We start from the raw sequence: 21,346 nt of genomic DNA, 5'->3' as shown, positions 1-21,346 counted from the left end.
CTGCAACTCCTTTTCTTAGTAGATGGTATAGTAAACTGTATAAAATATACCCGTGGACCACTCATTTTCTGAAACCCTTCATGTTCCACAGCCACGATAACTTTCACCAACACTTTGCAGACCCCAAGCCGTCAGGCTTAGGCCCATAGAGACTTCTTATTTTCTCTAGATACCACTTTACCTTCAGCGGGAGGAGTCACTTGATGATTTCTCCCAAAACATTTATTTTATTACCAGAAAACATCTTAAAGATGGTCAAAAAAGCAATAATTACAATGACATAAAACGTAGTGAGAAGGAAAACAAATGCAATACGTACCTTACTGAACAAGCAAGGTGTATGCGTGACAATGGACAATAGGGTCGCACAAACGTACATATTGATCTATGCATCATTGTCATGCATTGATGCATTCCGTTTGCATGGCTATTAAACTTAACCCGTCTATAGATCGAAGTATTATGTATGTATTCTAAGACGAATAGGATTCACATACATTATTCATACATTTATGTATGTATGTACATATTGGGTAGCATCTGGTTTTAAAGGCTTGATGGAGACTAGGAATTATAGTTATAGAAAGAGCAATATAAACTTTAATAGAACCATTTAAGACATCATCCTCCTCCGAGCCTTTTTCCCGTTGGCGTCGGCTTCCAGTCTAACCGGATTCAGGTGAGTACCAGCGCTTTACAAGAAGCGACTGCCTATCTGACCTCCTCAACCCAGTTACCCGGACAACCCGATACCCCTTGGTTAGACTGGCCCTTGATTAGTTGTAGGAATATCAGTATAATATTTAATAGCTTAAAGAACATTTATTTTTCTGTAGAGTTCATGAAACAGTCTAACCAGCTTCATTACTGTATTATAATTCGTTGCTTCATTTTTCAGATATGATTATTACAACGTAGTTTCCCTACTTACTTGGTAACATCGCACATTTTTTAAAGATATTTAAATCAATTGAGTGACATAATTCCGGTCTAACCGCTCCTGTGCTTACGCATTGACATTTAGCTCATTCCTTTTTCGTGCGCGGTAACTATCGCACGCGCCCTTCAAGCAACATGCCGAAAAGAAGTGCGCAATCAAAAATTGATCACTACACTAGAAAAATTCGAAAAATTGAGGAAAAAGAACGAAAAAGACGGAGAATAATACCGTTACAAATATCATCATCAGAAGATGAAGGTAAGTAACCGTCTCCTATTTATTATGGTGATCAGTGAATACTAAGTTTCGTAAATACTCTGGGATTGACTGCGAGTCAATAACTTTGATATTTATCGAAACTGAATTACAAAAAGTTTAACTTGTAATGCATCGGGGTTGACTGCGAGTCCTCAACGATGACAAATAAGCACAAAATACGAACATTCTAAAACAGATGTTACGTTAACGTGCGAACAATCATAATTATAATAAACTAATGTTAGTATACCCACATGACAAAAAAAAAAAAAAAAAATAATAATAATGGTCATGACCTAATTTACAAATTGTAATTTTAGGTAACGAACACTCGGATGTGGCTCAAGTAGTCGAGATGGAAACCAACATGGATTCAATATCCGTGCCACCGGACATTATACCACAAGATGGAGAATTGGAATTTAAAGATACCCTCGACGATACTGCGGCGGAATCCTGCCCTCGAGAAAACTCCACTGGGTTCGTAGAACCCGAATTAGATCCGGATTTATTGTCGGCATTAGGTGAATCCACGTCCGACTTGCCTGATTATGGCGAAAGCATCCACTCCAATTTATCGCAATTATGGCAACCTTTGCTAAAGAAAGGAATGCCAAAAGAGAATAAAGACAAGCTATTGAAAGAGTACCTTGTACCAGATAACTGTAGGCTCTTGCAAGCACCAAAACTAAATGCTGAAATTTCAGCAGCAGTACCGGATATGGTTCGAAACCGTGATAAGACACTTATCGCGTCTCAACAACAGCTAGGTGCCGGCATCACTGCCATCAATAGAGGCATGGATGTACTCTTGAAGAACGACAACAAGGTCCAGGCTATGAAACATTTCAGCAATGGTTGCCGGTTATTGTGCGACTCAAGGCCGCCATCGGCAGGGAATCGCCGCCCGAACTCAGCGTCTACGCAACCAACACACCGTCCGGCGACCCAAGACAAATCTCGAGCCCCAGCTGCGAGTCACCGTTAACGCAGGTACATGCGGGTAGACTTACTCACTTTTATGATCGATGGTTAAAAATAACAAATAACAATGTTATTCTTAATTGGTTGAAAAACGGCTACTCAATACCTTTCCATAAACCCGTAAAACAAACATTAATACCTAAAAATAATCTTACAAATTCCGATAAATCAGAGATGTTAGAAGTCATTAAAAAATTAAAATCATTAGGAGCTATTTCAGAGTGCAACATTACTAAAGATCAATTTATATCCAAGATATTCCTAACTCCAAAACCTAACGGCGACAAACGTTTCATATTAAATTTAAAACCCTTAAATACACTAATAAAGAATGAACATTTTAAAATGGAGGACTACCGAACAGCATGCAAGCTAATTCCTCGAGATGGATACCTTGCTACTATCGACTTAAAAGATGCTTATTTCCTTATAGCCATTAGTCCACCTGATCGTAAATATTTAAAATTTCAATTTCAACCAAATGATTCGACAACGGTTTATACTTACAGCTTTAATTGCATACCGTTTGGTTTATCCGTAGCACCGCGGGTCTTTACTAAGGTGATGAAGGAGGTGATTGGTCACCTTAGAAACCGCGGTTTGCAATCTGTATGTTATTTAGATGATATATTATGTATCGGAAATACTTATCAGGACTGTCTTGATAATGTAAACAAGACCGTAAAATTACTTGAATACCTAGGATTCATAATAAATTACGAAAAAAGTGAATTAAAACCAAGACAATCTTGCAAGTATTTAGGATTTTGTTACGATACTAAAAGCCTTACTATAGAATTACCAGCCGATAAACGCCGTAACATTGCCGAGTTGGTTGCCAGGTATACAAAACTACCGTCATGTTCCATCCGCGAGTTGGCTCGCTTCATAGGCATACTAGTAGCCGCTTGCCCAGCCGTGAAGTACGCTTGGCTATACACAAAAATTTTAGAAAGACAGAAATTCATTGCATTACTTAATAATAATAATAATTACGAAGCCAAAATCAAACTTCCCAATATTATTTTAGAGGATTTACACTGGTGGGTGTTAAATATAGATACAGCACGTAATTTTATGCGACAGCCAAATTTCGATATTGAAATTTATACAGACGCATCAAAGTCAGGTTGGGGTGCTGTTTGTAAGAACATTGAAAGACATGGCAGATGGAAACCATCTGAGAAAGCATGTCACATTAATTATTTGGAACTGTTGGCAGCCTTTTAGGTCTGAAATCTTTACTAGCCAGGCAACCAACTGTGCAATATTACTTCGTATGGATAACACCACCGCTATCAGCTACATTAATCGTATGGGAGGTATTCAATTCCCCCACTTGAACGACTTAGCTAGGTCGCTCTGGGAATGGTGTGAACAGCGCGAACTTTGGGTGTATGCGTCATACGTAAATACAAAAGAGAACTATGCTGACGCTGCATCTAGAATAGTTAACCCAGACACAGAATGGTCATTGTCCGACAAGGCATTTCACAATATTGTCAAATATCTTGGTCAGCCTGAAATAGATCTCTTTGCCTCTCGCGATAACGCAAAGTGTACTAAATTCGTCTCCTGGAAACAGGATCCCGACGCAGCTTGTGTTGACGCATTCACTTTAAACTGGCAACCCTATTACTTCTATGCTTTTCCACCATTTTCCCTTATTTTGAAAAGCCTGAGAAAAATAATCGATGACAAGGCACATGGTATATTAGTTTTTCCAAACTGGCCATCACAACCATGGTTTCCTTTGTTACAAAGTCTGATTATTTCCGATATTATTTATTTAAACCCAAATAAAAACCTCTTGCAATCTCATTTCAGGGCATACCACCCCCTGCACAAGAATCTTACCCTGGGTGTCGCGAGGCTCTCCGGCAGGCTTACAGCCGACGGGGCGCCTGTGCTGAATCGGCTGCGCTGATGCTATCGTCCTTCTCCAACAGTACAATTCAGCAGTATAACACATCACTTAAGCTCTGGTGGCAATACTGTACAACAAACAATATTGATATATTTAATCCTCCTAAAAGTTCGTTACTCTCATTCTTAGCGACACAATTTAACAACGGATGTGCGTATGGCAGTCTAAATTCCCATCGTTCGGCTTTATCTGCCTTTATCGGTGATAATATTGGTTCAAACGAATCTATAAAACGTCTTCTTAAAGGTGCGTTTAAACTACGACCCGCGAAACCCAAGTACTCCACCACTTGGAATCCTCAATTGGTGTTAGATTTTATTTCAACTTGGTTTCCTAACAGTGAGCTACCACTAGAAAAGATTACTAAAAAACTAGTCATATTATTAGCTATTTGTACAGCTCATAGAGTACAGACCCTCTCTTTAATTAAACTCGAGAATATACATAGTTCAAACGATGGCATGAAAATTGTCATCACAGATCTTATCAAAACATCAGCACCCGGTAGGGAACAGCCAGTTTTATACCTGCCATACTTCCGAAACAATTTACGGATTTGCCCAGCTACAGTACTCTCAGATTATATTTCTAGTACTAAAAATATAAGACCTGAGAGTACAAACACTCTATTGATGACATACAAACGACCACACAAACCTGCTACAACACAAACCATCAGCCGATGGATCAAACAAGTACTGTTCGAGAGCGGCGTAGACATCGGCGTATTCGGTGCTCATAGCACCAGGCATGCATCCACCTCGGCTGCCAGCTTAGCCGGGGTTAACATAGAAACCATTCGCAAAACCGCAGGGTGGACAAACTCATCTACCGCATTTGCCCGGTTTTATAATAGGACCATTATAAATGAAGGTGATTTTGCTAGATCCGTATGCCTGTCATCAGAAGCCCAATGAATACTATTTTTTTTTTTTTCTCTTGGTTGATTGTCTCTATTACAAAATGATTGTTTAATTTAAGAATAGTTTAAGTACCTATAAGATAAAACTGTTAGCAGGATAACATTTAAGTTCGCATAAACAATTGAATTACATTCTTTATTGTAAGACTGATTGGTTTAATACATAAAACAATAATGTTAGCAACATTATCGTTTCATTTATCTATTTCCTGTTCCAAAACTTTCTGACTCTTAACATCTACGTTGTAATAATCATATCTGAAAAATGAAGCAACGAATTATAATATATGATCAAACGAACTTGCAAGTGAAGTTCGATCATTATTATGATGAGTTGCTTCATTTGAAGATATGAGGTCCCTCCCTCCTGGTTGAATACACCCAAATGATAAGAAAGTTTTGGAACCTTAACCTTGACTCTAAAAAATGAGCTAAATGTCAATGCGTAAGCACAGGAGCGGTTAGACCGGAATTATGTCACTCAATTGATTTAAATATCTTTAAAAAATGTGCGATGTTACCAAGTAAGTAGGGAAACTACGTTGTAATAATCATATCTTCAAATGAAGCAACTCATCATAATAATGATCGAACTTCACTTGCAAGTTCGTTTGATCATATATTGTCTACCATCGCCTTTTTCCATTCCTCTGTTCATTAAAAAAAAACTTTCTACGAAAGTTAATATTTCAACCAACTTAAGTATTTTACACTCCAACTTCTTCCATTGTTGTCCATTACAGGAAGCAAAACAATTGAAACGTAAATCGTTCCAATTAAACTTTAGCGTGATTCAAAGGGAAACATCGATAAATAAGCATGGTCTTCAAGGGTCCAATTAAAATATTATTAGGTCCCTTTCTCCTAAGACCACCCAAGTTTCGCACTGGGAACTTAATGTGGGAACAACGGTGTAAATCGTAATCATTTTGACACTGTGGTAATGAGTTTCTTGGAATTTAGGACTCGGGAACTAAGGTATGTTTTAAGCATCTTCGTTTGTGATATTTTGAGGATTTAATATTGCGAATAACAAATGTATCCGAATTTAGATTAAATACGCGTTTCCTTTAAAGGCTAAATATATACATACATACGTTTTTTTTAGCGACGTTAAAAATCATCAATGACCCCTCCCGCTGTGGGTTAGCAGCGGTGAGGGAGTGTCAGACTCTTACTGACTAAAAACCGTCGTGTTCCGTCGTGGGCCTTTTATGTACCAGGGCCGCGGTATCTCTTTCGAACAACCCGCAGCCCCGGCAGATACATACATACCTTACGTCAATGTAAATATTTAGCTCTTGGTTCTTAAAAACATAGTGTACAGTCAAATTGTTTATTGTAGGATTTATTTTCCGACCACTTTCTAAAAATAAACTGTTGAAAGTGATAGCTTCACATTTAAAACAAGTGTCAGTCACATCAAATATTCAAGCGATCAGTAAGTTAAAACGAAAACTATAAAACTTCTAGTTTTATTCGACGGGCACTCATAAAACCGACAATTATAGCAACCAAACTCCTCTGTAGAAGGGAAACTTCAAAATGAGGTTCTGAAATAAAATTTCAGGATACGCTTGAGGAAAATTAGAATCGATTTATTCTGTAATTATAAATGAGTAAAATTAACTTGTAACTACGTAACGAAACCCAAAAAAAAACTGATATCATTCTTATTTATTCTCTGTATAAGAAAAGGCCTTACAACGGTACAATAAGAAAGTTAATTATCATGTTTTCCAATCATTAAATTAAATCACCAATATGTGTCTTAAAGTAGCCTAATGGATTCTTGTAACAAACTATGTATTTCTCACCAAAATTATAACAAAATGTCACAACATAATACTTCCTCATGTAAACAAAGTTACCAGGGTAGCATAAAGGTCAAGAAGGCTTATAAACAAGATCGGACCACAGCATTTAGCGGCAAAGTAAACAATCCCGTCGAAAGTCCTACGTGGGCAAGTATAGCTTTTGAGAGAGAGTGTGTCAGCTAGTCTGTTACACAAATTTCAAGGAACCTGCTACGTAGGACGCTTGATGTTATTAAAAATGGTATTGACCTTTTGATATCATTGTTGGCCGTTTATTTTGTGTATCTGAGTAAAGGATTTTTTTTTTGCGGTTAAAGGTGATTTTAGTTTGACTTCTGCAAATAGTATGTTTAAACGAGTACCGTTGAGAGCACCGTGTACATAACTGTTAGCAGGTACATGATCTAACATTGCTCTTGTTCGAGTAATCGTTAAAGTTACTGAATATGAGACGAAGCCTAGCTGCAAAATGTGTACCTAGTTCAAAAAGCAATTGCTTTATAACTTACTGGCTTTTCTTTATTTAAATAACTAAGTACATAACAAATCTATGCTATAATGGCCCGCCATTTTTTCCGCGTAAATTCTTTCCTCCACAAACGCCAACCAAAATCATTATCAAGGTCAGAACCCCAAAAAAAATGCTTAAAATACACATGAAAAATCACGTAGGTAATATAAAAAGGCTTGTATCTACATCAAGGGTACGTTTTGGAGGGCGGGGCACGGCTGGGTTCCTCTATTGATTTTGCACCCCCGCGCCCCTCTTCACCCCTCACGCATCTCACAACTGTTGCTTAACTCGACGAACAGTAGGTCAGTTTGATTATGAGTTTTCAAGTGTATTTTTTTTTTGGTTTTTTGATGATGTTCGGTGGTTGAAGGATGGTAAGGTTGTGGTTCGATGATGGTCAATTCTTCGTTGATTCGATTATTAATTATAATCATGTAGGACCAATAGAACCAAGGTCTTAAAAGATGTAAGATTTTTTAATTATGACGTTAAAATTGAAATTATATTTTTTCGATTTGTGATATTTGATTATATAAAATGTAGTAAATGAGCTATAAAAATGGCCCTTCTGATTCTCTTTACAGAAGAAATGAAAATACAACGGCCTTCGAAAAATTCTCGCTAACATCCGAATTTGTCAAACTATGTATATTCGGTTCAAATCATTTTTCTATAAGTACCCATATGTTTATGATAGGTCATATACTTAATCTTGGAAGGCTTTCTAGCATTTTTAACCCCCGACGCAAAAACGACGGGGTGTTATAAGTTTGACGTGTCTGTGTGTGTGTGTGTGTGTGTGTGTATGTGGCATCGTAGCTCCCAAACGGATGATCCGATTGTAATGCAGTTTTTTTTGTTTAAAAGGTATGTCAGTCGGGAGTGTTCTTAGCTATGTTTGGTGGAAATCGGTTCAGGTCTTCAAGGTCATCACTCGTTTGCTAAATGTGATAGGAATGTTACACGCTCTGTTTACTTGCAAGTATATGTGGGATCTGAAATTTGAAACACTAATGTCTTTTGGAACCACTGAGCTGGTCTGCTGTTAGGCACGAAGGTAGAGACGTAACCTGAACTGCCTTTTAGTAAACCCATCGAGTTTGGGCTCGTTGAATTTGTTTGACGAGTTCTCTTCATGTTTCTGATTGACGAGAACCTAATGCTGGAAATGAGATGTGGCGGATGAAACCCTGAAATGCCGAAATGAAACGGATAAACCGATTTATATTTTTGCTGAAAATCTAGAATGTCCAAAGGTTAATCTTTATTGTTTTTCAGTTTGTGCAATTCTCCCAGAGCCAGTTTGTCATGAGGATTGTTAAACAGCTTCCTTTGGCCGAGATCGCATATAGCGACCCCATCTTAAGATAAAATAAATTAAATGAAAGAAGGAAAAATTAAGGAGCTCCTTTAAAAGCATGAAATAAAATTAAATTATAAATTTAAAACCCCGACCCAAAAAGTATGCAATAATTATGACAAAGGTTAAAACGCTAAACCCTATAAAAGCAAAATAACTTTTAACACTACGTAAACTAAATTTTGACGTGTCGGGGGACCGCTTTTTACCTTCATAAATACTGACATAAATAAAATGATATTACAACATTCGTTTAAAAAAAAACCACGTATCTAAAGTAATGAATTAGAGCGGTCCCCCGACACGACAAAATTTAGTTTACGTAGTGTTAAAAGCTATTTTTTGCTTTTTATAGGGTTTAGCGTTTTTAACCTTTTGTCATAATTATTGCATACTTTTTTTGGGTCGGGGGTTTTTTTTTTGAAGAAAATTTGAGAGAAACCGTTTTTAATTTCAAAGGTTATTACTGAATGTGTGGTGTAGATTTGAGAATGTGTGTATGTCATATTATACAACCACATTATTTGTGTGTGTTATAGGTGGTTGGTTGTGTGTGGTGTATAGTTGAGAATTCGACACAACTCTGAATTTGACGTACCATTAATTAAATTGCACATTGACAGCATCACACCAAACCATGCTTCCATCTCATTTCAATTATCAAATGAATTTAATCCTAATGTAATTGGAGATAAAATTCATTCTTCAATAAACCAAATTGGTTTGCGCTTCAGTAACTTTTATTAAATAAATTCAAGTTTCTTCAATGGAAGATAATAGATTCCTGGAACTACTAACTCGGTTCGCCTGCCAGATAAAATAAAATGCAATACTTTGTGTAAAGAAATTATCTCATGTTGTTATTTTTACTTACTCTATATTTAAATGTTATTCGTTTATATTTTTTTAATTCTATAGGAAATGATCCTGACATCATGATGACAATGATGCTGATAGCATAATGTTATCTTTCAGAATTCTTTTTCACTCCTAGTATTTTGAATAGCTGGTGCTCAATGTAACCAATCAAATCGAGGCACAAAAATCAACCCAAGCGATATTGTGCTATAATACTTTCTAAAGATCTTTTACCTACTTAGAAAGAACCTACTTACTTATTTACTTAAACAACCAAAAATATTCGTTCTCCAGTAGAAAAGAGTAATATATATCTACAACCCCTTACACTATTACACCATGCTCAAGACACCTAATAATATAATATGTAGGTCATGTTTAACTATGGTAAATTAATTAACATTCTGCAATTAATCAAGGACTTGTCAATGGGAAGTTTACGCCAAATCTCCTGTCTAAGTTGTGGTTATCAATCATTTAAGACGTGGCTAAGTCTTGGCTTAGTTACAAACATCAGAAAATAAAAACTAGTTCTGTTGTTACTTTTTACAGAGCAAAATTAAAAGATACTCTACCGCAGTTTAAGAGATAATTGCTTTAAAAATCCTGTCCGAAAAACTTAAGTGCTTCAAAATTACTTGAGAGTGAAATATAATTACATTTTTAGCTGAAAAGCTCTGTAGGTAGTTCTCTGTTATCAATCTAAGTTTAAAAATGTTCTTACCGTTTTATAATCATGAGTTGATGATTATATACTTCTATACGTAAAACTTTACTAAAGCATAATAACTGACGTAATTTTTCTCTTTCTCCAATCCGTAAGTATCGAATATTTAAACGTATTTTATACCCACAAATAAATTATTATCTTTGGGTTATTAGCACACATGTGCGTAGTAGATATACCTACAAATGTTTAACCAGCAGCCATTAAGCTTAGCATAATTATAATATAGTGATGTCTTCTTGAGGTCAGTGGCAGGGTCTCTAATGTAGGTCTAGGGATGTAATACAAACATTAAGTGGAATTCATGTTATGTGGACCCACACATTATGAAGGACAAGGACTCGTAGATATAAACCCTGAATTTGTGGTCACTATCGTTGTAATATCGTCCTGTTTATTTCAAGGAAGTTGTCTTAAAGTGATTATTAAACTAACAGTTTATTCAAAGACAGTTTACTTAATCTAACTGTTAGAATATCGAATTTAAGAATGCAAAACTTATTTTCTTTATATTTTACTTACATATTATAACTGAATATCAATTTCATTATCACCTGAAGTCCGTAAAAATATAATTAAAATACATACATTTGGGACTTTAGTATAAAAACCGCAATTACGTTTGTTTTCAAACCATAATTCTTTTTTATGTCCAAGCAGCAGGTGGTTTATAATAAAACCGTTTATAAGTAATAATAATTATGTACAGCATAAGGGCACAAAACAACAGATAGAACCATGAATATATAAATATCTGGAAAAAGATTTATCTTTGTAATTCGTTCATAATCTCACTCATATTACGCTTTGAATCATTTATTAAGTAAAACCTCTTCCATATTCGAATCCATACAAACCACCGACCATATAATTTGAAACATAATTCTACAAAACCTAGTCTGTCGACGTCTTTATTTTGACTAGCAATTTAGTAGGAAATAGTAGGAAAAGAAAATTCCGTTTCTGTAAAGTTTTCAGCACATCGAATTGAATATTGTAATAAAATTGTGTCCTGAAAAGATATTTCATGTTGGACAAAGTTTTAAAGACTCTTAGGAATTTGGAATTGAACACAGTGTAGTCTTGAAACTTACTCAGCATCCACTTAGTATGATCAAAGAAAGCATTTTCCATATCAATTTGTTGACACTCAATGATCTCATTAAATGGCATGAAGAACATGTTCTTTGATGTTTTTCATGACAAAAAATAAGGTAGGTTTTTATCTAATGATTTTGTCCCTTGTTCGTGCTCGACAATTTGCTCATTGGTAAAACTTATTAACTTTGGCAAGGGTAGGCCTTTAGTGTAAATTTTCAAGATAAGTGTTGTAATTATACCTATATGAATATCTAACTACACAATAACCCCTAAAACCTTTACACTGAATGTACTTCTACTGTAATTTTTATTGGACCCAACTAAAGTAAATAGTAGGTACACGTCAACAAAAATGTATGATTCCGATCTAATGATACCTCGGCCATGTTTTCAGTCGCTTGTGTTATTACGTTAGAACTTTCTTCATAAAATATTCTATCAGGAAACAGCTACATTTTCCTTTCAAAGGTTACTTTATAAGCACAAATCGAAGTAGTTTCCCTTATTTTTTATTAAAGGTTGTTACATGTCAGTAATGGAAAATAATTACGTTACTTTGATTTTTATGAAAAAGGTCTTTCAGGTCAAAGAACTCGTAGTAAAAGTAAGCGTTTTTAAACGATGTAACTAAATGAAGTTAGACAAAAACCTTTTGAAATAGTCTGCAGTCACAGCCACTCAACTGCAGGCCGTTAAAAGAATTTCATTTTCAAATGTTAAAAGGGAAAAAGTATAAAAAGAAGTCGTGATTCACGTGGTTTTGTGAGTCGCTCGCTATAACTTTGTATGTACGAGTACTCTTTGCTTGTATATTTTTTGCTTTTGCTGATGAAAAATAACAATTATGCAAAAGCAAAAGGGTGTATTAAATAACAACTTTGATCAGTTGATCAACGTTTACTTTCATAAAAGTAATATAATTTTTAATATAGGTTAAGATTGCTTTGTTTATGTTTTTAATATTATTCCTGGACCTGCGAAAGGCCTTCGACACGGTCTCTGTCCCTACTCTTCTGAACAAACTGATGGCCATAGGCATACGAGGTACAACTTTCGATTTTTTCAAGAGTTACCTCGAAAATAGGAAACTAACAGTAAAGATCGGCTCTCTTGTCAGCAGTGAAGAAGTAGTCACGTATGGAGTTCCGCAAGGCAGCGTGCTTGGCCCAACTTTATTCCTAATCTATATCAATGACCTGTGCACGCTGCCTCTCCCCAGCTCTAAAATCTACATACGCTGACGATACTGCCATTGTAGTATATGGAAAACATGGGCGGAAGTGAAAAGCAATGCGGACCATTCACTGCAAATGGTTATGAAGTGGCCAAAACAACCTGCTGTCACTAAACCTTGACAAAACTAACTTCATACCATTTTCCATTAGTCACCAATCCAAAGCACCACCGAATTTTGCTATTAGTGCACATACAATGACATGCCAAAATACATCTTCCTGCTCATGTCCAACACTATCCCGCACCAACCAAACTAAATACTTGGGCGTAATAATTGATGATGGATTGAAGTGGTATTCCCATATTGACCATTTGACCAAGGTCAGGAAACTTATATATATTATTAAGTCACTAAGACAATGTGCAGACGCTAAGACAACCAAAATGGTTTACCTTGCTCTATGTCAGTCCGTCATCAATTATTGCATCGCAGTCTGGGAGCGACTCCAAAACTAAAATACTAAGGCTAGAACGAGCACAAAGAGCTGTACTCAAAGTGATGCTCGGCAAACGGATTAGGTTCCCTACCAGAGAATTGTATATGCAGTGTAGTGTACTCACGGTGCGACAGCTCTTGTGCTCAAAGCCACCCTCAGAATGCATGGACGGATTCCTCCACCACCTAACTCCCAGCGCATAACAAAAGAACATGCCCAACTATACCGCACAAGACCACTTTCGCTGTCGGCAACTCTATGTAATTAGCTCTTAATATATAGAAGAATAGATCAACACCTTAAACTAGCAAAACTTAACAAGCACGAAGTAAAATGTAAACTTACTCGATGGTTGTTGGAACAAGACTATCTCAGTACAGAAAATCTATTGATCTACCAATGTTAAACCTACAAAACAAGAGCTCTAACACACACACACACACCCACACGCACACACACACACACACACCCACACACCCACACGCACACACACACACACACACACACACACACACACACACACCCACACACCCACACGCACACACACACACACACACACACACACACACACACACACACACACACACACACACACACGCACAGCCACATCCATACAAACACTCACACATCCACAAACAAATGAAATAGGTTACTGCTAAAACCACACTAATTTATGATTGTGCACTAGTAATAAGCAGAACACTGTCTCCTAGGTCACAGGGTTTCCCTAGTTTGGGAGGCAGGGTTTTTCACTATAATTATGTTACCTTTAAACAACTGTATTGTATTTCCTTGTTCCTTGTAATATAGGTTACATATTAGCCAGCGAAACTATTTCAAAGCAGAAAACTCAATCTTTTCGAATGACCACATAAATTGCAAACGACAAAACCACCAACCGATCCGACATTAAAATCATAAAATCCAAAACGCTGCAAAAGGCTTAAACGTTCAAAAATAAATAAATCCTCTTTAGAAAACTCAGCGAAAACTCTTTTCGTATGAAAAACCCATAAGGTCGATGTAAATTGACACATTTCCCTATGCAAACGGTAGGGTCGAGGCCTGTCTGTCAGACGTCAGACGATCTTAAATGGGATGAGCATCATACGTCTTCTCAGCACCTTACATGGCTTTTGCATCGATATTAAACTGATCGTTGGTATGGGGTTTCGGGAAATTAGTATTGATTATGATTATATTGTTAAGATAGATTTATTAATTGGGTAAATTGCATAAAATGTCTCTAGGTTTAAATATAAGAACTTGATTGAATTAGAGTTGAAGTTCATATTTACGCATTTCAAATTAATATTGAACGCGATAATCGAGCAGTTTTGCCACATTTTCGTTAGTTAAGTAAGCTGATTATTTAATCAACTGCTGATTTCTGAAACGTGTCTATCTGTTAATTTAATTATACCTACCTAGAGACATAATTTCGAAATTTACCCCATAGTATTAACGTCATGTCATTTTTGTCTTTAGTAATCAAATCAATAGATAGATTATTGAAATCGGCCACCAGATATCATCAATAGGTAATAGTTCCTACACAACGCAGTATTAGTAGATATTCTATCTGCATTCTCCTTCAAACTAGGAGAGCTATAATTGTTACTTCTCTTGAGAGACAAACTAGAGTACCTAGTCATTACCTATACCAATAGACTAAGTGCTTATCTAGCACAATGATTTGCCATTCAACTGTAATCTCCTTCCTCGAGGGATGTCTGACGTGTGCTTCGATACAACGCATGGAGAATATGATGATTGACTGATGATTTGTAGGGGACAATGGAAGTTATAACCACTGTTTGTTTTCAACCTTGATCTAGCTTCAGGAGAATCTATATCAATATTATAAAGCTTGAAGAGTTTGTTGGCTTGACCGCGTTAATTTCTTGAACTATTATAAAGCCTACGTATCAAGAAAGACTAATCTCCATCAAACGCGGATGAAACTACTAGCTAGTCTACATCAATTTAATTTAGTTTTAAAGTCCCTATTGGTTTTACCTTAACGGTTTTCTTTAAGAGTAATAAACAGTGCACCCCACAGAACGACAATCTTTTTACTTAGAATACATTACATTATTACCAAATTGACAAACCATCTCTTCCATACAATAAAGAACAATAACCACTGAACAAGCAAATCCCTATAACCAAGACATATGAAACAAAACGGGCAGAAACAAATAATTCTGGGCGAATGCACAATAGCGGACGAGAATAAAGCACAATCATTGCATTTTCAGCCGCAGTAAGTATTAAAACAAACGAAGGGACAGAATGGAGAACATATCTGTTTTATTTTGTACCATACTGCTGTACATTTGGTTGTGTTGTGGTCCAATACATTGCTTTGTAATTAAAAGACAAATTTTATTGGGGTTATTACAAAAAAGTTAAGCAGACTAACACGTCTTAAGAAGAGTATCTCTTTGAAAACATCAAATGTTTTCAATCATATAGTAATTATAAACTTTGAATCACTTTCAGGGCCTGGAAAGGCCCATAATATATAATTTATGAAACGATTGGAGCGTGTCCTTTACCCTTTAAAAAGTCATTTAATACCTTCGATTGAAATGTCATTAACATTTCAGTTTCCAGAGGAGACAACGTGTAATACAGTTCTATTTTTGGAAAAGGTTAAAGACTTACTTGTCACGTATAAAACTCTTATATTTGCCTTAATACCACATCATTACATTCAGGCTACAATATTCAAATGTTATATATACCCTAAGAGGCCAAAATCAGACCAAAAGCCTTGCGTAACCCATCCCATACATGTGCTGCGAACAATTTAATTAATTTATCCCTAAACAATTCATACCCATATCCTTCATTAATCCTTGTCTGACAGGGATCAAAACACATGCCTAATAAACGTTTATTTGCTATAAACTATAAGGCAGAGTAAATTCAATTAGTATCCAACGTAAAGCGGCGCTTAGACTTCAAGGATACCGAACTGTTTCGACAGGAGCCTTTAATATATTACCTAACTCGTTTGTATTTCCAAGAAGAGGATAGTCTTGAAATGGGTTCGGAAAGTTACCATTTTGAATTTCGGATAAAACTAATACATAAATAGGCATTTTATTTAGAGTATTTTTTGATATTGATTCCAATTTTATCAAAATAATATGCAATGTAAATGGATCTGCAACGAAATTGTCATTAATGCTTTAGTTGAAATGCTCGAAAAAATATAATATACAAGAAATCAATGCTAGGATACGTATAGGATAGGATCATCCAAGTTTCTTTTTGACATCTTAATTTTTTTCCAAAACACTCTAACCCCACTTTTGATATCCGACATAATCTTTCAAAATAAAATGTTATTCACGATAAGCATAAAAATACAATTATTAACTATACAAAAAGTAATTTCCCGTTGACTTCATTTGCGTTTCAGTGAACTGGGTCAGTCCGTTAGTAGTTGCCGTTTGGATAACAAATGAACTTGGTCCTTGGTACCGGTAGCATTCTAAGTTCGTCCTGTTAACTGGTGCGACCTTTATTGAGAATTGAAACGGGTGGAGATGGGTGGAAGTTAAAATAGTAAGATGTCAAGTCAATAATGGAAGGGAACTCAAAGCATACTGTTTTTTTTCTTTGCTTTTTGACTCAATTTTTCAAAAGATAATCAATAAATTGTTTTGTTTTTCGGAAATCGATGATAAACTAAATATACGGCTTTGTATGTCTTTATTTCCCTAGGGTTTTATTTTGTTACCTATAAATTGAGAGTATTTCTCTTGCGTACCAAACGACGCATGTACGACATTTCTATTCTGAAAAAAAATATTTCTTTGTAAAGTGTGTAGGTAGTAATTTTGTATAATAATTCTGCATTGTCTATCAAAAAATTATGCAATTATGTTTATTCCCAAAAAGGCAATTATATACTCCATTTATTTTTCCCTTATTTTGTATGACAAAATAAAATGTTGTCGTGCACATTAACATTTTAATAGCTTTCGTGTTTACGAATAAAATGAGTGTGAGCTTTTTGTCGACATTTTGCATAAGCATTTTTTTAAATTGTTATAAGACGAATTTAATGCAAGTAAATATTAATAAATATTTTGTGTATTATCGAATAATTCTGTTTACATCTAGTTGAAAAAAACTACCAACTCTAACGCAGTTACTTTAATTACGTTTCCTTAAACCTCTGTTTTACGTTTAGTATTTATTTGCTTAAAATATGAATCAGTATATACTATACTGATTCAATACTATACTATATAACTCACTAGTATTTGAACTAATACATGAGACCAATAAAGAAAGCTTCTTGAAACACCACCAAAAAACTATACTCTAATGTTAGTAGCATTACTTTAAATTTTCTTTTCCCTAAACTGACAAAACCTCATTCATTTAGTTCCCAAATGTATGCAGTATGAACAAACAAGTCGGTATAAGCAGAGGTTAACAGTGCTTCATAGAGCCGAGGTGATTAATTGATGGAGATTGATCGCACCCATTAACTAATGAGCGGCGCTCCGTCTTACTCGGCAGATAATCTGATTTTACACTTAATATGTACTTGGTAAGTGTCGTTTAGTGATATAAGTTGTAGATGTTCAGATTTTAATGGATCCTTCATTAGACTGTGAAATGGTATCTTCACCTGCATAAGGGGGGAACTTCTTCAATGGTTATGAAAAAATAGAACATAGGGCCGATTCTAAGGTACCATCTATCTCTGTGTAAAATGTCAACAAACTTGATTCAGCCGTTTTAGCGTGATTGCGTTACATCCGGAATAGTTTGCAGAGTAGGACAAAAAAAATTACTACACTAACATATGTAAGTACATAATCATAATATTTTGTCATCACTCTAGTATCACGAAGACAATCCTAAATATTTTCTTTGGCTTAGTTCATGCCCATATACTAGCTAATTTACGATAGTATTACTACTAACGTTAGCTTTCAGCATCTGAATAATAGGATAACATAGTTTTGGCTAATGTTGGCAGAAAACAAGACACGAAAAGTAAACAAGTCTATCCTGCCTTCCATTACATTATACATATCTGTGAGGTCAATAACCTTATTCAGAGATAGACAACCTATTGACATGTACAAGAGAACAAAATAAAATTGAGGATTTCACATAACAATGCAAACTCGTAAAAGTTTACAACACATTTCTTTTGTTTATATTGAGAATAACATCGCTATAAATGTACTGTATGATCCATTTTGTCGTATCATTACGATGTCGTTTACAAATTTTTGTATGACATAAAGACAGATAATACTATGACTGTATTAATGGTCTAGCGATAGGGACGCTCAGTGAAATTTGATTTAAGTTCAAGGTTGAAAAAAGTATTAGGTAAGTAAGTGTATCTACGTAGCTTTTGAAAGTTATCTGGTGTTATAATGATGCCTCTATAATTTGATCATTCTTCTACATCGAAAGCATAGTTAAGTGTAGATTAGTAGTTAAGAATAGATTGATCAATTGGATGTCACGCGAGTGTGGCGGTTGTGATTATCGCATGGGACAACTTGCAACTGTTTCAGGCATGTATGTATATTTACAAGTACATATTTTGTGTTCCAAAATATCTTTGGAATAAATGAAAACCTAGCAACTCTATTTACCCTTTCCAGAATTACGAACCTCGGGATATCTGTGCCCCAAATCCGTCACCAATAACATCCACATCTCTAATCTTTCAAAACGAGACCTTTTATGAGAGAATTGCTAAACCGGATCTTTTTGTTCACTAAAATAAGATTAAAGGTCCAAAGAAGATAAAGGATAATATAAGGTGCCCGGACCCTCGGTATAAGTGGCTCAACTTTGCAAATCACATTTAATTTCTCTGCTTGTTTTAATCCTGTTTTGAACTCTCATAATTATATTTTACGGAATATTACCATTTGGGTATCGGAAAAAGTTTTTTATTAAACTTCTATAACCTTCGTTTCTTTTGTTTTTAAGCTGTAATATTGGTGGCGTTTTTAATGGAGTTTTGATTGCTTTGATGAGAATGTGTATCAAAGTGAATAATTGTCCTTATTTAATTTAACAAAATCTGCAATCAAAGAGTGACAGAGGTAAAATGCAAACATCGTTTCTGAAATTCATCATGGCAAAAGTTACGTACTGTAAAAATACGCCTATAAAATTACATGAATTTAGGTATTACCACGCTAAATAAACCTGCCCCCAAATACTCATAAATCGACGTAACAAAAGGTACCCAACAAAATAGCATCGTTAAAATATTTGAAGCTTTAGCAAAAAATTAAACGACACGTTATACAGGGTGGGACAAAATCACGGACTAAGGAAAGATGAGCGGAGGTGCTATAATGCTGGTAGATCAGGCTTCTTTTAGGTCAAATTCGTAAGGTGGGCATGACCAAAACGATCAGTTACCAGTGAACCAACGAGGCATTCGGGTTCTTTGTCAATGATCTGTCAATGATTTTTGGTATTACAAAAAATAGTCGGGTCCAAAGAAGGCGTATAAATGCGAAAACAGTAACATTCCTTGTTCCTGCTCACCCGCGTTTTGGTGATTTTTGGTTATGACACCTCCGCTAGTAATTTTGTTCTCCATGGAAAAAATGGACGAGTCAACTTGTTAACGTGATTATGCCTGTGTATGGGTGGTAATATTACGAACTGGGAAATATGTGCCAACTGACATGACGTATGAGGTGGTTTATAAAAATCTGTGTAACGTAAATATTTGATAAGAACAGATGATACTGAATTGCGTGGATGCTGGTTGAAGAATCGTGTGTTTGATGAAAATGTGGAACATGTATCATTTATGGTATTCTCTGTCAATCAGTTAGATATTTTATAGATTTCCATGTTAATTCCTTGTCGAATCTATTGAGAATAAATTAAGAAATCGTCAGTCAGATATATAATTATTTTAATATTTAGGCTGATCTGATACATTTTATGGCTAATTTAAGCTGATCTGAGAATATAATATTATGGCGATTAGACTTAACTGTACAATTCTTTTTCGAAGAAGTATTACCAAAACAAATCTCCGTCATCTTCATTAAAAAATTATAGCCAGTATTTATCCGTCTGTTTTCATGATCATCATGATTACTTTCAAATAATACTTAAAAGTCCCATTATGACATCGTTTACGTATATTGGGACATTTTAGTACATTTTTTATATTTATTATGATCAGCGTAATGACACCTAAACGTTCAATCTAATCTAGCTAAAAGGTTTGGAGCGATGCCAATAAAACAATGTTTTGCTGTCATCTTGTCTTTTTGTATCACTTTGTTTGTCTACTAGGCTTTTGACAAATAACTAAAAAAAAGAAAAATATTTAGTGTTTTTGCAAAAAGGTTAAATGATGTTTGACATGTGTCAAACTTCTGTTTAACTTTTTTTACACAACACCAATTAAGTTACATACTTATTTAGTACTTATATTTGTAAAGCTTAATAAGGCTTTATTTTACTTGTAAATCAAAATATAAATTGACAATTTAATAAACAACAGCTTTAAAGCTCTATAAAAGTGACCGAATAGGAACCTGTCATTATCACAAAACCATTTACCTACTGTTACCAAGACATTTATTCCCACCTGGTAACACCAAACACAATAAACCAAAAATAAACAGTTACAACCTCATTACAGCCCACTTTAAAATCACAACACATTTACAGCATTTTCGCCGGCTTTTCCTCAGTTTAAACACTGCCAATACAACACATTAGACCTTAAAACGTTCCCTTAAGGCTTGCTCCACATTCATGATAGAAACCCCTAGGGTTTCCATCCCTGTTTGAGTATGAAGAATGAGTATTTCTACGATAGATAGGTCTTTTTTGTTCGTGTTTCGAAAGTCAATTGTCTAGATGTTTTTATTAGGTAACCATTTGTATATTTTTTTGTAAGTTAATTATTTGTTCTCATTATTATTCTCTCTCCGGTCGTTTTTTTGCCGTCCCATCGGGCTATGAGAGTGAAGGAATAGTGAGTGCACCTGTGTCTGCGCGAATGCTTGTGTGCTATGATATGTCCGGCGCAGTTGGTTAGTCGACTTATATGAGAACAGAAGCTAGCAATAGTACATAATTTGTTTTTTTTTCGTTGGTTGTATGTATACGTGTTCGCATAGATATTAGAATTTTAATGTTGAAATTCCTCGTAAATATAGGCATATTTTATTATAAGCCGCTGTCAAAAATTTGTATAGTCATAATTGTTACATCAATATGCCA

The 21,346-nt window shown here is 35.2% G+C and overlaps 2 protein-coding genes across 4 annotated transcripts in view; one reads left to right on the top strand and one right to left on the bottom strand.

The window, feature by feature from the left end:
• LOC110384263 (protein unc-13 homolog B) overlaps nucleotides 1-21,346 on the bottom strand; it is a 220,433-nt gene that overhangs the window by 124,828 nt on the left and 74,259 nt on the right. The gene's annotated exons all lie outside the window — the stretch shown is intronic.
• LOC135118038 (uncharacterized) lies at nucleotides 878-5,343 on the top strand. The gene is made up of 3 exons (XM_064038943.1): nucleotides 878-1,198; nucleotides 1,519-2,191; nucleotides 4,010-5,343. Exons 1-2 carry the CDS (start codon nucleotides 1,075-1,077, stop codon nucleotides 2,184-2,186), a joined length of 792 nt encoding a protein of 263 aa, XP_063895013.1. The 5' UTR covers nucleotides 878-1,074; the 3' UTR covers nucleotides 2,187-2,191; nucleotides 4,010-5,343.

This window comes from Helicoverpa armigera, chromosome 17 (genome assembly GCF_030705265.1).
Source record: "Helicoverpa armigera isolate CAAS_96S chromosome 17, ASM3070526v1, whole genome shotgun sequence".
Taxonomy (NCBI): Eukaryota; Metazoa; Arthropoda; class Insecta; order Lepidoptera; family Noctuidae; genus Helicoverpa; species Helicoverpa armigera.
This window is presented reverse-complemented; position numbering and strand designations above follow the sequence as displayed.

Bases quoted from the DNA above. Each gene is read 5' to 3' on its own strand.
- LOC135118038 (XM_064038943.1), top strand. From the start codon at position 1,075: ATGCCGAAAAGAAGTGCGCAATCAAAAATTGATCACTACACTAGAAAA. The intron at 1,199-1,518 runs GTAAGTAACCGT...TTGTAATTTTAG, and splicing joins ATCATCATCAGAAGATGAAG to GTAACGAACACTCGGATGTG.